This window comes from Perca flavescens, chromosome 21, assembly GCF_004354835.1.
Source record: "Perca flavescens isolate YP-PL-M2 chromosome 21, PFLA_1.0, whole genome shotgun sequence".
Taxonomy (NCBI): Eukaryota; Metazoa; Chordata; class Actinopteri; order Perciformes; family Percidae; genus Perca; species Perca flavescens.
The window spans coordinates 2,312,722-2,331,974 of NC_041351.1; the positions used below are offsets into that span (position 1 = coordinate 2,312,722).

General features: G+C 41.2%; 1 protein-coding gene across 1 annotated transcript; it reads left to right on the top strand.

The window, feature by feature from the left end:
* Positions 1-1,882: 1,882 nt before the first annotated feature.
* Positions 1,883-16,268, top strand: LOC114548527 (cartilage matrix protein). The gene is made up of 10 exons (XM_028568512.1): positions 1,883-1,950; positions 4,277-4,309; positions 8,950-9,102; positions 10,049-10,168; positions 10,406-10,570; positions 11,128-11,265; positions 12,305-12,619; positions 12,711-12,995; positions 14,100-14,182; positions 15,328-16,268. The coding sequence occupies exons 1-10, from the start codon at positions 1,908-1,910 to the stop codon at positions 15,397-15,399; spliced, it is 1,407 nt and encodes a 468-aa protein (XP_028424313.1). The 5' UTR covers positions 1,883-1,907; the 3' UTR covers positions 15,400-16,268.
* The last annotated feature ends 2,985 nt before the right edge of the window (positions 16,269-19,253 follow it).

The following is a 19,253-nucleotide window of genomic DNA, read 5'->3' on the forward strand; positions in this document are numbered from 1 at the left end:
GCGTTTTTATTGGTCCCTTTTTTGCGACTTTTCTGACCATTTTTATGAGTTATTTTCGTTGCTTTTTTCCAAACTTTTTTGGCGCTTTTCCGACACCTTTGTTGTTGTTGTTTTTTTTTTTTTGCTTTTTCCCAAAGTTTTGGTCCTCTTCCGATGCTTTTTTGACGCTTTTTCATTGCTTTTTTTGACACTTTTTGTCTTATTTTGCGTCAGTCTGTTTCAATGCTTTTTTTGGCATATTTTACGTTGTTCTTTTCTCACGCTTTCAGCTATTTTTTGGGGGATGTTTTTGACACTTTTCCGTTGCTTCTAGAAGTGATCAGCGGGCAGCAACTCCTGAGTCAGTCCAACGCCAAGAAAGATCTGCTGCATCAGCGTAGCACATTGCTAACTGGACAGACAGCTAACCTGCTAATAAATGACAAGCTACTGACTCAACTCTCGTTGTGGAACAGGTGGCTTACTAGGGCTGGGTTTTTGACTAAATACCACAGAGCTTTCTGCAATAATCCAAAAATCTGTTGGCTTTAAGTGGGTCCATCTGAAGCCCGGTTCAGACCAACGATTCACGATGACGAGACAAATTGTTTGAGAACGTTGCAGGAAAAAGTTTCAGCTGATAGGCTTTATTATTAACCGCGTTCTGCTTTTATTTCAGCTAATATGTGACACATTATTTACCTGACAACTGTTTAAATGTTTCTGTACTCGGGAGGTGAAGTCACCACACGCTGTGTAACGCTTTAAAAAGACAAAAGACTCTTATCTGTGTGTGTGTGTGTGTGTGTGTGTGTGTGCGTGTGCGTGCATGTGTTTGTGTGTGTGTGTGTGACACCGACATATGAAGTTTATAAATGTTTCACCTTTTTAAGGTTTCTGTGTTTTGTTTTGGTGTCAGAATGAGCTGAAGATTTGGGAGGGTTTGATTCATTCTGCAGTTAGAAACAAGTCGGTTAAGATAATATGACAAAAGTAATTTGTAACATAAGAAAGTAATTTGGGTAAAAATAAAAGTAAGGTAAAAAGAAAATTGTTTTTAAAGAAGCGGAAATGGAAATGTTTTGTTTAATAAAATTGTACTCAAATGAAGTCAAATTTTTTTCTGGAATCAGGAATCATCTGAGTAATAATGGTAGCGTTCGATTATGGGATTTCCAAAATAAAGTTGAAATAATTTTATTTACATTTTATTTACTTCTAGTCTTGTTTTTATTTTAGCGAAAACTTTTGTTTTTGATGATATATTGGCTTCACCTTCTGTGCATCAAGAGGCCACCCGGAGTACTTTTAACCACTTCCTCAATTGACTGCACACTGCTCTTTTGCAACGAGCACATACACACATTTTCTTAATAAAATATTCCTACACTAGCTAGCTCGGTTAAAGCTTTCAAAACTCATCTAGTTGTAGTTTTACAATGTGTGACCCTGCAGTCTTTACATATTATGTCTTTAACGTTGAGATGATTGTCTTCAGATGGGAGATGATGTCAGACTTTAGTTTTTTTCAAAGTTTTTGACACTTTGACGTTTGATGTCTTTGTCAGCACTTACTGCTTTTTTAACATTTTTGTCTATTTGCTTCTTTCCAACCTTTTTGTTTCATAATTTTATTGCATAACTTGAAGTAAATACTCAAGAAGAAAAAAACTAATTTATTTGCTCATTTTAAATATTTTATTCAGAGGACAATATCTCTGATAATATATATCTGATGAGGTAAATTCAGTGAACTGACCATTTAATCTTTGGTTCATCCGGTCCGTGAAGCTGCTCATCAGTTGGCTGAAGACAAGATAAAAAAGGAACAGGAAACAACATTTTAAGAGCAGAGAAACAGGTAAGTTGCACATACGAGAAGAGACAGACTGTTGACATACGAGAAGACACAGACGGTCTACTTGGACATGGATCCTCTGCTGATGGTGTTGCTGTTGCTATGGAGACCAGGTAGGACTCTGCTTTAATTATCAATCTGTGAAAGATGCAAAACATCAATGTTTAAATACTGAGTTAAAGTCACAGTGCAGCATTCAAAACCTCAGAATCAGAATACCAATTTAAAAGTCAGTCACTGACAGATCAAGCTAAAACAGGAACACTACTCTCATCTCGTACATAAGAAGTGAAATATAAAACTAAAATCAATATACGGAGATAAACAAAGTGCGGTTACTCATAAGATAAAGTCTCCAACACTTTAAACTTGAAGAAACTTTTTAAAAACCTTTTGAAAAATGTCAACAATGTTTAGTCTTTAGGTTTGTTTAACTGAACATCGGAAAAGTTCACATTATAGCAAATATATGGAACTAAATAAAGTCAGACACACACACACACACACACAAAAACACACCCTGTGGTTTAGTGATTGCATCACACAGGATTTCTGGCTTTTGAAGTTGGCTGCTGTGGTGTAATAACTTTTTAAGAACTGGTCTGTAGGTTAACTCTGTTTGGACTTATTAAAGAACAGACAAAAAACTGATATATGTATTTTATTAAAATGTACACATGAAATGTGTTATAAAATTTAAAGATACACAAATAGTTTATTACTGAGAGTGCTACTTCTCTTCCTTATTCTTTATTTTATAAAGATCAGCACACATTAATTAACATTTCTGTAAATGTGCCAGTGTTAGCCAGCCGGCTAATTTTCAACTCTAGTCCTTTGGCAAGATAATTTTAGAGCAGTGCAACAGGAAACAGCAAGACATCAGTTAAACAGGTTACACTATACAGACAGAAGTCAACAAGACACCATACAGACAGCTAGAGCAACAAATAAGCTTTCTCAATAAGCCATGCAGAGCTACAGGAAGCAGCAAGACATTAGCACAGTTACACATCTACAGTATCCCCATTCAGTATAACAAACCATGCAAGCATCAAAACACAGCCAAGCAACACTAGATGGCTCGGCTGAGCCATCTTCTGTCACCGTTCAACCATGCAAAGCAATAACAAGCAGTAATAAAAAGATGAAATAGGTTACATCACTCATGAAGGAGGCGTTACACAGTGTTGTAAAATGGTGCTGCAGCTCCTTTAAGAGAGCTCGGTGTGTGTGTGTGTGTTTAACCCCCCACGGTATTCATTTTATAACATCGGCCCTGGAGTTAACGAGTCTCCCCTGGTTTTCTGATCACAGTCGGAAGCGAAGCAGTCAGGAAAGATTAACAACAGGTTAATAAGATGGTAAAATAGTTAAAATACAAGTTACCTTTTCATACATAACCAAGGAATGCAGAGCGGGCTATATTTGACACTAGGCAAGACATCAAACATCAAACATGTTAGCAGCAGGTCAGCAGTGATGACAACAATAATATAAAAGTACCAGGCCTTTAGACTTTGTGTGAAGTTATGGTAGGTGGAGCAGTTTCTTGTTCCACTTATCAGAGGCTCTAAAGGAGCTTGCATACTGCTCCAACAAATGCCAACAAACACCAACAAACACACAGTTGGGTCAGTGTGGGCCGGCCATCTGTGTTTGTTGGCGTTTGTTGGATTTGGAGTTGGTAGAGTTTGACATGTCCAGTCTGGTCTGGTGGAGTTGGTAGAGTGTGACATGTCCAGTTTGGTCTGGTGGAGTTGCAGGATGTCGGACCAATGGAGCCCATTTTCCAACAAGTGACAACATTCTAACAGCTCGAAATGCTGTCTCTAAAATGGGTGTTTTTTCTAGCAATTAGTGGAGTGACCACAATGAGTAATTCATTAAAAGCTTGAGGAGCAAAATGGGCAAAATTCGCAAAAAGCTGGAGTATCTCCTGAGCAAAGTTCTTGACACAAATTAGGATAGACACCCTGTTTTGCATGTCGCGATATCCAAGGTTTACACCACAGTCTCCTCCTGCCTCGTCTTTATTGCCGTCTCTCGTGTTTAAACAGAGCGAGAACAGGCTTAAGGGTTGTATCTTTTGCTTGCGTCCAGCTTGTCATACAATGTAGTAGATGTGGGGTGATCATTGACTCCAAATATAATTTTCCTGCTGAACTTGTTAAGCAACTTCTTATATATTCTTATATATCCTATTTTGCAATGTTCAAAGTTCAGAGGTATAAAAATATAAGTTGTAATGAACCAAAGTTTTATTTTCAGATCTTGGTTTGAGCTTTGCATTTTATTTCGATCAGTCTTTTTTAATAAATGTGTTTGTGATATCTCACGTGGCTTTGATTTACAACTGAACATTTAGCCCACTTCGTAGCTCTGCTCCAATCAAAATGCTGCTTTATATTCATGTTTCTTTTCTGATTTTCTCTCCAGGACTCCGGGCTGAAGGACGACATAACCCAAACGGTAAACAAAGAACATGAATATAAATGAAGTAGATGGATGGGTCTCTGACACCAGAGACTATATGACAGAGCGCCTTTAAGTTCGCCCCACCGGAGGGGAAAACAACTCTCTGCTCTCCTACGTAAAAAACTGATCTTTTATGAAAACAAAAGTGGATAACAACAGGGTTTTAGCCTAACTGTGTCTGTATGTTAAGCTAACAAACGTTACGTCTGACATATCATTAGCTTAGTGTCTCTCCATTCTCTCTGCTGATTCCTCATAACTGTTTCCACTTTTTTCCTCATAAAAGCTCAGTTTTTTCAGCTCGGCAGCTTATAAAAACTTTACATTATTGGTTTATATCAGCATACAGAAGCTTTTAGAAATATGTATGTTGTTTGCTAGAAGACGGATCAAAGATGAGGAAACCTTTCAAACAATAAAAATTAACAGAGAGTGGAGAGTTGTACTCCCCTTCGGTGGCTTTTAGTGTATGACGCAATGCGCTCTGTCTCTATCGATCACGCCGTGTTTCTTACTAACACTTAATGTTTCTTTTAAACAAGGCAGAGTAGTTACCATCTTTCGCTGTGCTTAACCTAGTAGTTCTGACCTGAACGACGGTGAAGGACATTTGTGTTGTCATCTCTCAGGGATAAAACATCTCGTTTTATGCCGGATGCCATTGCTGCCAAGTAGGAGGTGTCTCACTGCTTTATCCACCTTATTCTTGGCCCCAAGATACGTGGAGTCTGCAAGAAAAAAAAAGAAAAGCTACGGGTGTCTTCTGTTAGAGATTTTTGGGAATTAAATGACAGTTTGTAAAAAGAAAAAGGGTTATTTTTTGATAAAATATGCCCCGCTGTTGCTGAGTGTGAGATGAGAGGATCGATATCCCCGGGATAGAATAAGATGGATAGGAATATCATTGATGATTCTAATATTAGAAGTAGACTTAGCTACCATGGGTAAGTGATATATGACTATTTAATAACAGAAATATATAGCCAACTAACAAATAAAAGGAATGTATGTTTCTCTTGTCCATTCTGTTGCTGGGATATGAGTGATGCTTTTACAACCAGTAAATTAATTTAATATATGATTGGGGATGTATCCTAAATTAATGTTAGAGCTGCCTTAGCTAAGTCTGACTAATTAATAAAAGAGATTTAAAGCAACTTTAGAGCAAACTAAAACCATACTTTACACTATAATAAAACACATTACTTTTGGCATGTTTAATCATGTGATCACATATAACATCATAAACAACTCCATGTCGCAGAACATTAACAATGTCAGTTCTTATTAATCATAAATTGGCTAACATTACTTTGAATGAGAAACGCTAAACGGTTTGTGGCGTAAGCACAGTCAGTGGGCATAAGGCGTTACGCTGGATAGGCCAAAAATAGCAGGATGTTACCAAGGATGTATGAAGATTACTTACTGTTTGTCCCTGACAATTGCCTACCACTTCCAGCGTTCATTAGGAAATGTATGTGCAGATGGTACACAAGCGGCAAATCCCTCCAAAGACCTGAACATGCCGCTGTAGTAAGCAGCATGTCCCCCCAGTGGATCCCTTAATGCCAGTGATTCATCAAATCATTAAAGGTGCCCTGCCATACACAACCATTTTATTTGTATTTCTTTAAATCTGTTAGGTCCATATGTGTTTGTGTTATGTGGTGAATGTGAAAATGTGTTATGTGGTGAATGTGAAAATGAACTGCTACCTCCTCTGTCCGGTCTAGCCACTGAAAGGAAATAAGCAGAGAAATCAGGCCAATTACAATTGCTGGTCAGTCAGACGTGGTGTAGCCTGAGCTCATTACTATTCATGAGTCCCCCCATAGTTTCGCTGGGTAAAGAATGCTGATAATCCAACCAATCAGAGTCAAGCAGTTTAGCTCATTGAATATTGATGAGAACTGGCACAAATCTTCCTGCAGGCTTTCTATACCATGCTAGAATGGCTTGAAACAAGGTAACCAAGGCATTTTTAGAAGAACTTCAGACATTACCACAAAGTAATGAAATACATGTGACAGGGCACCTTCAAACAGTAGTAGCTAAAAGTACTGACTAAACAGTTGAAGTAGTTATCTTAAAGTACTGACTAAACCACTGTAATAGTAGCTAAAAGTACTGACTAAACAGCTGAAATGATTTGCTAAAAGTACTGACTAAACAGCTGAAATGATTTGATAAAAGTAATGGATGAAACGGCTGAAACTACAGTAATATGATTGCTGACCAATCACGGAACACCTTACATTTGAAAGGTAAATTGTGACTTGATGAAGGGGTTCATGAGTTCATCTGACAGGGCTGTGGTGGTACCTCAGATTAGATAAGAACCACTGCTTTTTGCCACTGTACTGAGCAACATACCACTCAGGGATTGGCAAATGCCACAGTACTACTATTGCCACTTTGCAATCTTGGCGCTACTGTAAACATTAACATGTTAGCATTGGGATTATAATCATGTAAGCATGTGAACACTGTGTTTTACAGAGCTGCTATCGTGGCTGTTAGTCTTACAGCACCAAAGATTCTCTATACCTACAGATAGCGCATTATTAGCAAACGGTATGAAATGGTCATCAGTATCAAGTATCTTGTTTGCGAGTGAGGGGACAATAGAGCGGGAGATTGGTCGGAGAATTGGCGTAGCAGGGACGGTATTACAGTCGATTTATCACACCGTTGTGACGAAAAGAGAACTGAGCCAGAAGACAAAGCTCTCTATCTAACCGTCAGTTTTCGTTCCTACCCTCACCTATAGTCATGAAGGCTGGATCATGACCAAAAGAACAAGATCCAGGGTACAAGCGGCTGAAAAGGGTTTCCTCAGGAGGGTGGCTGGTGTCTCCTTTAGAGATAGGGTGAGAAGCTCAGTCATCTGTGAGAAGCTCGGAGTAGAGTCGCTGCTCCTTTGCGTCGAAAGGAACAAGTTGAGTTCTTTTGGGCATCTGGTAAGGATGCCCCCTGGGCTTCTCCCTACGGAGGTGTTTCAAGCACGTCCAGCTGGGAGGAGGCCTCGGGGAAGACCCAGGACTAGGTGGAGGGACGTCCAGCTGGGAGGAGGCCGTCGGGGGAGACCCAGGACTAGGTGGAGGGACATCCAGTTGGGAGGAAGTCTCGGGGAGGACCCAGGACTAGGTGGAGGGACATCCAGTTGGGAGGAAGTCTCGGGGAGGACCCAGGACTAGGTGGAGGGACATCCAGTTGGGAGGAAGTCTCGGGGAGGACCCAGGACTAGGTAGAGGGACGTCCAGCTGGGAGGAGGTCTCGGGAAAGACCCAGGACTAGGTGGAGGGAGGTCCAGCTGGGAGGAGGCCTCGAGGAAGAAACAGGACCAGGTGGAGGGACGTCCAGCTGGGAGGAGGCCTCGGGGAAGACCCAGGACTAGGTAGAGGCACGTCCAGCTGGGACGAGGTCTCGGGGAAGAAACAGGACTAGGTGGAGGGACGTCCAGCTGGGACGAGGTCTCGGGGAAGACCCAGGACTAGGTGGAGGGACGTCCAGCTGATAGGAGGCCTCGGGAAAGACCCAGGACTAGCTGGAGGCACGTTCAGCTGGGAGGAGGCCTTGGGGAAGACCCAGGACTAGGTGGAGGGACGTCCAGCTTGGAGGAGGCCTCGGGAAAGACCCAGGACTAGGTGGAGGCACGTTCAGCTGGGAGGAGGCCTCGAGGAAGAAACAGGACTAGGTGGAGGCACGTCCAGCTGGGAGGAGGCCTCGGGGAAGACTCAGGACTAGGTGGAGGGACATCCAGCTGGGAGGAAGTCTCGGGGAGGACCCAGGACTAGGTGGAGGGACGTCCAGCTGTGAGGAGGCATTGGGGAAGACCCAGGACTAGGTGGAGGGACGTCCGGCTGGGAGGAGGTCTCGGGGAAGACCCAGGACTAGGTGGAGGGACGTCCGGCTGGGAGGAGGCCTCGGGGAAGACCCAGGACTAGGTGGAGGGACGTCCAGCTGGGAGGAGGCCTCGGGGAAGAAACAGGTATAGGTGGAGGGACGTCCAGCTGGGAGGAGGCCTCGGGAAAGACCCAGGACTAGGTGGACGGACTTCCAGCTGATAGGAGGCCTCGGGAAAGACCCAGGACTAGATGGAGGGATGTCCAGCTGGGAGGAGGCCTCGGGGAAGACCCAGGACTAGGTGGAGGGAGGTCCAGCTGGGACGAGGTCTCGGGGAAGACCCAGGACTAGGTGGAGGGAGGTCCAGCTGGGAGGAGGCCTCGGGGAAGACCCAGGACTAGGTAGAGGCACGTCCAGCTGGGATGAGGTCTCGTGGAAGAAACAGGACTAGGTGGAGGGACGTCCAGCTGGGACGAGGTCTCGGGGAAGACCCAGGACTAGGTGGAGTGACGTCCAGCTGGCAGGAAGTCTCGGGGAGGACCCAGGACTAGGTGGAGGGACGTCCAGCTAGGACCCAACCCCTGATAAGCGGACAAAGATGGATGGATGGATGGTAGGATATGGTCTACGCTTTCTGTCTCCTAAATTGCCCGTGGCCTTCTTTGAAAATGTAGTGAACATCGCATGGATGGATGAAAAGTCATATTTGTATAATTTGTTATTTTCTTTTGTTTTTTCAGGAAACCTTTGCATATTGTATCCCACAATCCTCTGTTTTCTTCCAGGTTCTCAGGAGTGTGAAACCACAGCCAAAGCTGACATTGTGGTGTTGGTGGATGGCTCTGGGAGCATCGGCCGTTCAGACTTTGAAACCTTGAAGACCTTTCTCGCTGGAATGGTCAGCAATTTCAACATTGGCCCAGACCGAGTCCAGATTGGTAATATTTTAATAACTACTATTCATACTACCACTCTAAGGACTATGTTTGTATTAATATTATTGATGTAAGAGCAAATTCCTCATATACAGCTCATTGGACTTGTTGCAGGTTATTCCTGGGTCTACATTCGCACATAAAGGCACTCTTATTCTTCTATTTCTTTCAACATTATAGCAGATGTCCAGGGTTGAGCGGTCAGGGTTATGGCTCATCTCATATGATAATTAAGTTGTTTGGTCCATCTGTATATTTGTACAGTTTGTGTGAGACATGTGTGTGTGTGTAAGTGTCGCTGGCAATGATGAGGACAATAAAAAGTATTGTATTTTATATTACTTTGTTAGAGACCCTACAGTGCACATTTTTCTTTAATTACAGCAATTTTCTCACAGAAATTGAAATTTCACATCATTGTAACTTCCTAAAAAATGCTTTATTATTATTAGGGCCCGAGCACTGAAAGTGCAAGGACCTATTGTTTTTGTAAGGATTATTATTTTTCCGAGTCCATCATCACATTTTTGAGGGGGTTAGAATGCACAAAAACTCACAAAAATTTGCACACGTCAGAACTGGTGAAAATTGCAAAGTTCTGTAGTGATTGGACTCGGGCGTTACAGCACCCACTAACGTGCGCCTTAATCTGGAAAAAAGTAATAAGTTTTCCAAATTTCGAGGGGACATAGGTCTCATCTTCAAGTCCATGGAGCTATTTTTAGAAAAAATTACGTAATTCTAAAATTTAACGAACTACTCTGATAGATTTCATCCGATCAACTTCAAATTCGGTATGTGTCATCTAAAGACCTCAGCAATCAAAAGCCCTCGCGCAGAGGCGCGAGGGCCCGTCCATCGCTGCTTGCAGCTTTAATTGTTATTATTATTACTTTAAAATAAAAAATTGAATCAGCATTTTACACATTGTAAATGTTCATTCCTGCAGGTCTGGTTCAGTACAGTAGTAACACAAGGACCGAGTGGCACCTGAACACCCACCAGACAAAATATTCCTTGCTGAAGGCCATCCCCAATCTGGTACAGCTACAATCACAAACCTTCACAGGTGATTTAACAGTCTGTTGTCCAATTCACACATGGTGTGAGGGACTGTGAGATAAAAGGCACCTTATGGATATAGTCTTGCAATGGGAGTCAAATATATTTACTTTTGTATTTAGGTCCATCAGTCCCTTAACAGTCTATGAGAAAGTGAATTCAGTTTTTACTTTTAGGTACACCTGGAATAACTCCCTTAACTTCTCTCTGTGCCTTTTGTCACATCTTTATCACTGTTATACAGGACTGGCTCTGAACTACATCCTTCAAAACAACTTTAAACCCAATGTGGGAATGCGAGCAGACTCCAAAAAGATTGTTGTCTTGATCACTGATGGAGAGGCCAATGACAACACACTCCTCCCCTCACAGAAACTGAAGGACGCCGGCATTGAGATCTACGCTATTGGTGATTTCATTGCAGTTTAAATAGCAAGAAAGTCATAGAATAAGCTCTGAAATTCTCTGAAACTACAAAAGTTTACCACAAATAAAATAATTGACATCAATATGAATTGAAAATGGTATTTCAAGTTTGTCACAATGAAAACCTTTGGAGCTTGTCCCTTAAGATATAAAAATTACTACATTTGTCGATTATATCAGTTAATGTTATTAAAAGAAGTCAGCATATTTTGAGTCTTTGCAAATAGCTTTCAATAGTTAACTAAACTGAATTAAAACCAACAGCTGCCCAAAAGGCAAATAGTTGAGCCAAAGATGTGGCGTATGCTTCAGCACAGGGGGTCTCAACTGGTCTCACCCTGTGACCCACATTTCCCATGATCATTAAGTTGCGCCCCACTTTTATAGAATTTAAACCAAGCAAATTAATGTTAATCAAATGATGGTTACCATGGCTCTGACAATGGAAAACAACCAGTATAGTCTGTGATATGTTTATTTTAGCAATAAGGAAACCATTATTACATGTCAAGTAAATAGTTTTGTTTGTTTTTATCTCAGGTGTGACGAATGCTAAAAGGAAGGAGCTAAGTTACATTGCCTCCGATCCTAAAGAAATTCACACGTACTATCTCAGAGACTTTTCATCCCTCCGGGGCATTGCTGACGACCTCACCATCAACATCTGTAATAGCTTAGGTAGGAAAACAGTCCACCATAATTAAACAATACATGTTCACACCATATTGATCCACCTGTATCAGAATCAATCGCAAGATATCAAGGTAGGTTTCAAAAGCAGTGTAGTCTCTCACTGTCACATCTATGTATGGAGTAAAGTCTGGCTAAACCACAGATACATTCTGGGATAGGAGGTGGTTAAACCTTATTTGCTCTTACCACTGTATCTCCGTGTGTACTTTGTTTACAGCAATCCCATCAATCGGTTCCAAAACATCCCAGTTAGAGAGGAAATGACCTAAACATATTCTTTGTAAATCTTTACAATAATTTCCCATTCAAAGTTTCTTCAAAACTTGACATTTTTGGCAAGTAGTTTTCTAGCTTGAAGGTTGTTGTTAATTCCCAAAGCGAAGGGATTTTGAGAACGGCAACACATAGAGAGCAGTGTGAGGGATGGCTAACAGACAATTATCCTGGAAATGTACTTTGATTGATCCAGACTAAAAGCTCTAAAAATGTTTCGGATTCTTACAGTTAGATACTTTGTCTTTCAAGGAGTTCTAAGTTCCTTTATAGGGATTTGCCGGTAAAGCTTCTGCCACCAACTTTTCTCCTGAGGGCCTCCTCCATCAGGTCTTTCCAGGGGAAGAAAGGCAAGAGATGAACACAGACGTAATGGGGTTTGACTAATTGATAACCACAGCAGAACTGGTATCAGCAGACCAACTTCTTTAAAGTTTGAGAGAGAAAGAATGGAACATGAACTATGGATAAATGTAAAATACTTAAAAGCAGCAGGAGTGTATCGAGATATAGTTATCAAACACATAATTTAGTTTCTCTATACTGCACAAGTTACCAGAAGATCTAAGGTTTGCCTAAGCTACACGTCCTTTTGAGGTCACAGATGTTTTTATTCTTTATCATGCATTGCTGTGATTCTTCTTGCTACCACAAGATGGTGCAAAAGTCAGAAATGTTCAAAATATATAGCTATTTTAATAATTTTTTATACATTGTGTCAATGTATGAATGTGCTCTTTCCCTCCCTTAGTGTTTGTCAGGCTAGTGAATGGGACCAGTCTGTGCTCAGGCAGGCTGGAGGTGAACACTAACCAGTCTACCCAGCGCTGGTCCTCAGTGTGTGAAGATGACTTTGACCAGCAGGATGCAGAGGTGGTCTGTAGGGAGCTTGGCTGTGGGGCTCCTTCAGTCCTCCAGGGGGTGCTCTATGGAGAAGTGGAAGCTCCAATGAGGACCAAAGAGTTCCAGTGTAGAGGCAACGAGTCTGCTCTTCTAGACTGTAGAAGCTCAGGGTCAGATAGAAACACCTGCTCACCTGGAAAAGCTGTTGGACTCACCTGCTCAGGTAGAAGAGGAGTTGCAGCTTTGATTTGGTTCATTTCTGTTGAATGAAACTCAATTTTTCCTTTTGCTGATGACTCTTTTGTTTCTGTTAGATCCTGTCAGATTGGTGGGAGGATGGAGTCGCTGTACTGGAACACTGGAGGTGAAACAGGGAGACTGGAGACCAGTAGATGGCTCTGACCCGACCTGGGAATCAGCATCTGTTTACTGTAGAAAGCTGAGCTGTAGCTCTCCTCTTTCAGTAGGAAGGAGAGATGACTCCTCCAACAGATCTGCATGGAAGATCAACTCCGACTGTGTTCTGTCCGGATCTGGTCTGAGGGAGTGTGTAACCCCATTGTCTTGGTCTTCTTCCATCCTTGAGCTCACCTGTTTACGTAAGTCTATCAGTGACATCATCTTTTTTTTAAATTGTGGGCATTTTAGCCTTTAATAGACAAGGCAGCTGAAGACAGGAAAGGGGGGAGAGAAAGGGGGAAGGCAAATGGCCGCAGGTCAGACTCTCTGACCCTGAGCCGCTCCGTCTGCATATGGGCAGGGGCGTAGCACAAAATTCTGGGCCCTGTAGAGAGGCCCCCTCCCAGCATCCACAGATATTCATTCTAGCATCTTTTTGGGCCCTCCTCACCTGAGGAACCTGGGCACTCAGTCCCCTTTTTCAGTCCGACGCCCCTGCATATGGGCGACTGCTCAATCAGTGAGCTACCCAGGCACCCAGTGACATCATCATTGACAGTGATCTTCTTTCCTATGGTCTGAACTGTAACGTTATCTAGGATTGAAGGGTGGGGAAGTAGGGTTGTTCCTGGATGCTTAAACTGTGGGGATCTGCATTTTTACCCAGTGTTGTCTTATGTCGACCATTAACTTGTTGTCCTTCCAGGTCAAAATTCAAAAGTAACTTTTTTTGGCGCTTTTCCTGACAGTTTTGTTGCTATTTTTGCCAATTATGTCACTTTTTTCAACGCTTTTTTTATTCACGGTCAATAACCCTAATTTAAATGATATACCACATTTCTTAATTAAAAAAAGCAGAAATTATGATGACTAATTGTTAGGATCAGAGGATGTGAAGTGAGGATACTGTAGTCAGGATACTGTTTTAAAACCATTTAAAACCATTTTTCAAATGCTATGAAATTGAATAAAACACCCAAAATTCAATAGACATAATCATAAATTTTACCTGTGAGGAATGTTGTATATGTTCCATACAACATGCGTGCATCCAAGTTATTTTTTGGGCAATTTAGTTGTAAGAAACCCATATTTCTGATATAAAAAACTTTGAAAACAAGTCAGCAAAGCAAAGCAACCTGCTGGGGTTCAATGTGACGATGTTGATTGATAAAACTCAACCAGACAGGCATTCAGGAGAGAATCGGTCGAAGTGATTTTCTTGGATTTAACATCACTAAAGTTTATGGTTAATGGGAGCTGTTGTACTGATGTGATCTAATGTTGTGAATGGGTTTTATCAGATCCAGCAGCTGTTATCATCAGACTGGTTGTCCTGCCGCTGACTCTGCTGTTGTCCACCATTGTCATCTATTTCATCATGAAGGTACCGTACACGTCTCGTTTGATTAGAGGACTGGTTGAAATGAAATTTGTGTTTATTGAACTTAAAGGGGTGATAGAATGCAAAACCGATTTTACCCTATCATAGTTGATTTCTCGCATAAAAAAGTCTCAGAAGTGAATTTAGTAACGAAACATTGCAGCGTCTGAAATATGAGACCTGCTGTCTCCTCTCCAATGTATGTGTATGTCAACCCATCAGCGCGCAGCTCATCTAAATATTCATGAGCATACCATATTTGGAAGAAAAGCTGTCGTTCCAAATAGGGCCAAAACACAGGGATGCATAAGGGCCAATAAAATAGCAACTGGGCAATTTTCAGCCCAACTAATGATACATACCCTATTAGGAGACCTTAAGGAACAGTGTGAAATACCCTATATAATCATTCTATCACCCCTTTAAAGGTCCCATGGCATGAAAATCTCACTTCATGAGGTTTTTTAACATTAATATGCGTTCCCCCTGCGTGATAGTGATAGGTGTAAACCGAGCCCTTGGTATACTGCTCTGCCTTTGAGGAAATGAAAGCTCAGATGGGCTGATCTGGAATCTTCTCCTTATGAGGTCATGAGGAACAAGGTTACCTCCCCTTTCGCCCAGAGAATTTGGCCCACCCATGAGAGCGAGACATCATGGCTTTCAAACGAGCAAAGTGGCAAAGTCGGTCAAGGCCACACCCCCACCCTCCACCTTACCACCCCTCTCTCCTCCACAATAGCTACAGACACAGAAATGGCACATCCTAAGGAAAGCTCATTGTGGGACTGGCTCTAGTGGCTGTAATTCTGCACCAAGGCTGACTTTCGGGAAGGAGACTTCAGATACAGTATTAGGGGACCACTAAGGTCTATATAAAATAGACTACAGATACAGTATTAGGGGACCACTAAGGTCTATATAAAAGAGACTTCAGATACAGTATTAGGGGACCACTAAGGTCTATATAAAAGAGACTTCAGATACAGTATTAGGGGACCACTAAGGTCTATATAAAAGAGACTTCAGATACAGTATTAGGGGACCACTAAGGCCTATATAAAAGCATCTAAAGACCACCATGTCATGGGACCTTTAAGAAAAGGAGTGATGCAGTAACTCATATGTGTGTTGTCATGTCTCTCCAGGTCCAGGCCACCAGGGGGCAGATGTCGGACCCACAGGAGAACATCGAACTGGATTATTATAACCAGAGCTGAAGGAGTGCCAGCTGCTGAGGAAGGAGCCCAGTCAGCAAAGTAGGACCTCCAAAGAGATCATCTCATACAAATGGATTTCTCAGCTGCCACACAACTGCATATCAACTCAGTCAATGATTTTAAATTGTTTCACAGATGTTCCCTTTAAACTAATACTGATATGACAACAGGAAGAGAAAACTGAAGAATAAAATCATCTTCGGTTTCATCTCTCCTCTTAATCTGGTTCTCCTCTATCTCTACTCTTAAGTGATAATCCAACCAAGTTGCAACTAGTAGTAATGTCCATATTGAATGATTCCGTTGAGAGAGATTGCAAAAAAAGGTGCAAATTCAGAGTTGTAGCGACAGAGGGGGACAGAGACGCGCTGGAAACAATATCCCCAATGTGGCCGTAGGTCATAGATGTAATTAGAAATAAAAATAATATGGATAACGATAATCAAACCAATTGACAGCAGTAACACAAATATAAGCGAACTGTATCGTGGCAATAGTTTAGACGGTCACGGTTCACACGTTACGTTGTCTGAAACTTTGAGTAACAACCTCTTTTTTCATACTATTTTATCGTGTTTTTGCTTTGATCATTATGTTGCTTTCAATTCAATTAAGCTGCATAATCTGTGTGCTTGTTACGTGATTGCATTGCCTTGAATAAGTAACGGATTGCTTTAGCATACTACACTCTTAAAGTGTTGCTGAATTTTTATTATCATGAGATATTATATCAATTTCTGTAGTATGTTGTAGCATTTGCTCGTTTCATCCAAGGCCTTTGTTCATGTTCAATTTCTCAGGCCCTTGAGCTCTTTAAACCTCTGATTATTAATAATCTTAAGAGTGTTTCTCTAATTAGACATGGTTGTCATCCTTGTCATATATCCTATACTCGACTACAAGTTTTACATTAGTTTCTTGTATTGTATATAAATCTCTATATGACAATAAGTTGGTTTGAGTCTGTGTGTGTCTGTAAATAGTCTCTCAAGCTTTTAAGAACTTGAAGAGCAACTTAGTGTCTGCAAACAGACCTTGTTTATACTTTTCTTTGCCAACAATCAGGTATTATCTGATTATTAGATCAGCTGACCAACTGAACCAAACGTGACCTGTCCTCCCCTGAAAAACGCTCCCAGATGATGTTTGTTCCAGCATGATTCTGACCTATATTTATGTTTGTAGAGGTGGCGCCATCTAGTGGCCGTAGTAGTTCTGATGGGAGCAAAGCAGGAAGTAAGGTGAGATGGTATAAGAGCGCCAAATGTCCTGGGGTCTCATTTATAAAACGTGGCGTATGCACAAAAGAAGACATATGCTGCTCTCTACGTAAGAATTGGGATTTATAAAAAGCAAACTTGACAGGAAAATGTTCCTCCAGGGACACTCTGACCCTGGCGCACACACAGAAATGGGTGAAATGAGAAACGGTGACACCGACATCAGATTCACGATGACGAGACAAATAGTTTGAGAACGTTTCAGCGGTCTGAACCGCCCCGTCTCAGCTGATAGGCTTTGATATTAACCGCGTTCTGCTTTTATTTTAGATAATATGTGACACATTATTTACCTGACAACTGTTTAAATGTTTCTGTATTCGGGAGGTGAAGTCACCACACGCTGTGTAACACTCTAAAAAGACAAAAGACTCTTATGTGTGTGTGTGTGTGTGTGTGTGTCTATGAATGTGTGTGTGTATTTGTGTACACAGAGACACACACACACACAGAGGCACATACATACACACAGACACACACATGAACACACACACACAAACACACACACACACACACACACACAGACACACAAACACACACACGCAATATATATGGAGGTAAACAAAGTGTGGTACATTTTTGATTCATGCAAACTTTTTAAAATCCTTTTGAAAAATGTCAACAATGTCAGAAACACAGACACACACACACACACACACACACACACACACACACACAGACACACACACACACACACACACACACACACACACACACACACACACACACACACACACACACACACACACAGTCATGATGGCAGATTGTCTTTAGATGTTAAATCTTTCCAGACTCTTCTAGTTTATGGGTTTCCATCAACTCAATCGTTTGGTGTAACGTTTTGTCGCTTTTTGTCATTGTTTTCAACATTTTTGTCATTTTTTTTTTTACGTTTTGCTTTTTCAGTTTCTATGTTCAGAATCTAACATATTTGATGTCATCCTACGTCTGAAGCCTTAATTGTTAAATCTTCTAGTTTGAAGTAAAAACTGTCCCTGACATGTTGTCTTTAGATGTGAGACGGCCTCCATTCTTGTGATTCATTTCATACTTTTATTACATAACTTGAAGTAATTACTGAAAAAGGAAATATCTAATTACAGTAATTTGCTCATTTCAAATATTCTATTCACAGGACAATATCTCTGATAATATATATCTGATAAGTTAAATTCAGTCAACTGACCGTTTAATCTTTGGTTCATCCGTTCCGAGAAGCCGCTCTTCAATTGGCTGAAGATGAGATAAAAAAGGCAGAAACAGGAAAGAGAACATTTTAAGAGCAGAGAAACAGACGATAAGTTGCACGTACATGAAGAGACGGACGGTCGACATACTAGAAGAGACAGACGGTCTACCTGGACATGGATCCTCTGCTAATTGTGTTGCTGTTGCTATGGAGATCAGGTAGGACTCTGCTTTAATTATCAATCTGTGAAAGAGGCAAAACATCAGCGTTTAAATACTGAGTTAAAGTCACCAATTTAAAAGTCAGTCACTGACAGATCAAGCTAAAACAGGAACACTACTGTCATCTCGTTCATAAGAAGTGAAATATAAAACTAAGATCAATATTTACGGAGGTAAACAAAGTGCGGTAGATCATTTTTAATTTTTTTAAATGTTAAAAGATGTCACCAGTGTTTATTCTTTAAGTTTCTTCACTGAGCGTCAGAAAGGTTAACATTATAGCAAATATATGGAGCTAAATTAAGTCAGACACACACACACAGATATATTCACACTCAGACACACACACACACACACAGACACAGACACACACCTACACACACTAACACGGAGACATACACACACACACACACACAAACGCACACACGCACACACACACACACACACACACACACACACACACACACACTCTCTCTCAGATAACACCTTGGTTTAGTGATATCATCACACAGGATTTCTGGGTTTTGAAGTTGACTGCTGTGTTGCAATAACTGTTTAAGAACTGGTCTGTAGGTGAACTCTGTTTGAACTTATTAAAGAACAGATAAAAAACAAACACTTTTTTATAACAATAAACTGATATATGTATTTTATTTAAATGTACACATTAACTGTGTTATAAAATGTAAAGATACACAAATAGTTTATTACTAAGAGTGCTACTTCTCTTCCTATTCCGCTATGTGCTTAATGTTCAGAGGTTTAAAAATATAAGTTATAATGAACCAAAGTTCTTGGTTTGACCTTTTTATTTTATTTTGATCAGTCTTTTTTACAGTTTTTTCCGATTGCTAAACGACAGTGGGCACAACTGGAGTCACATGTGCAAAACTCAAACTCCAGTCTGCACTACCAAGAGTCACCTGAGCTAAACAGTTCACATCAGCTGCAAAACAGGCTCAGTGCAGCCAAACACTATGCACAATCCTCACTGAGATAACTTTCTTTCTGTGCGTGCTGGTCTTACAGGGAGGTGTGTTCAGGTGCATTCTGGGCGTGCTGGTCTTACAGGGCGGTGTGTTCAGGTGCATTCTGGGCGTGCTGGTCTTACAGGGAGGTGTGTTCAGGTGCATTCTGGGCGTGCTGGTCTTACAGGGAGGTGTG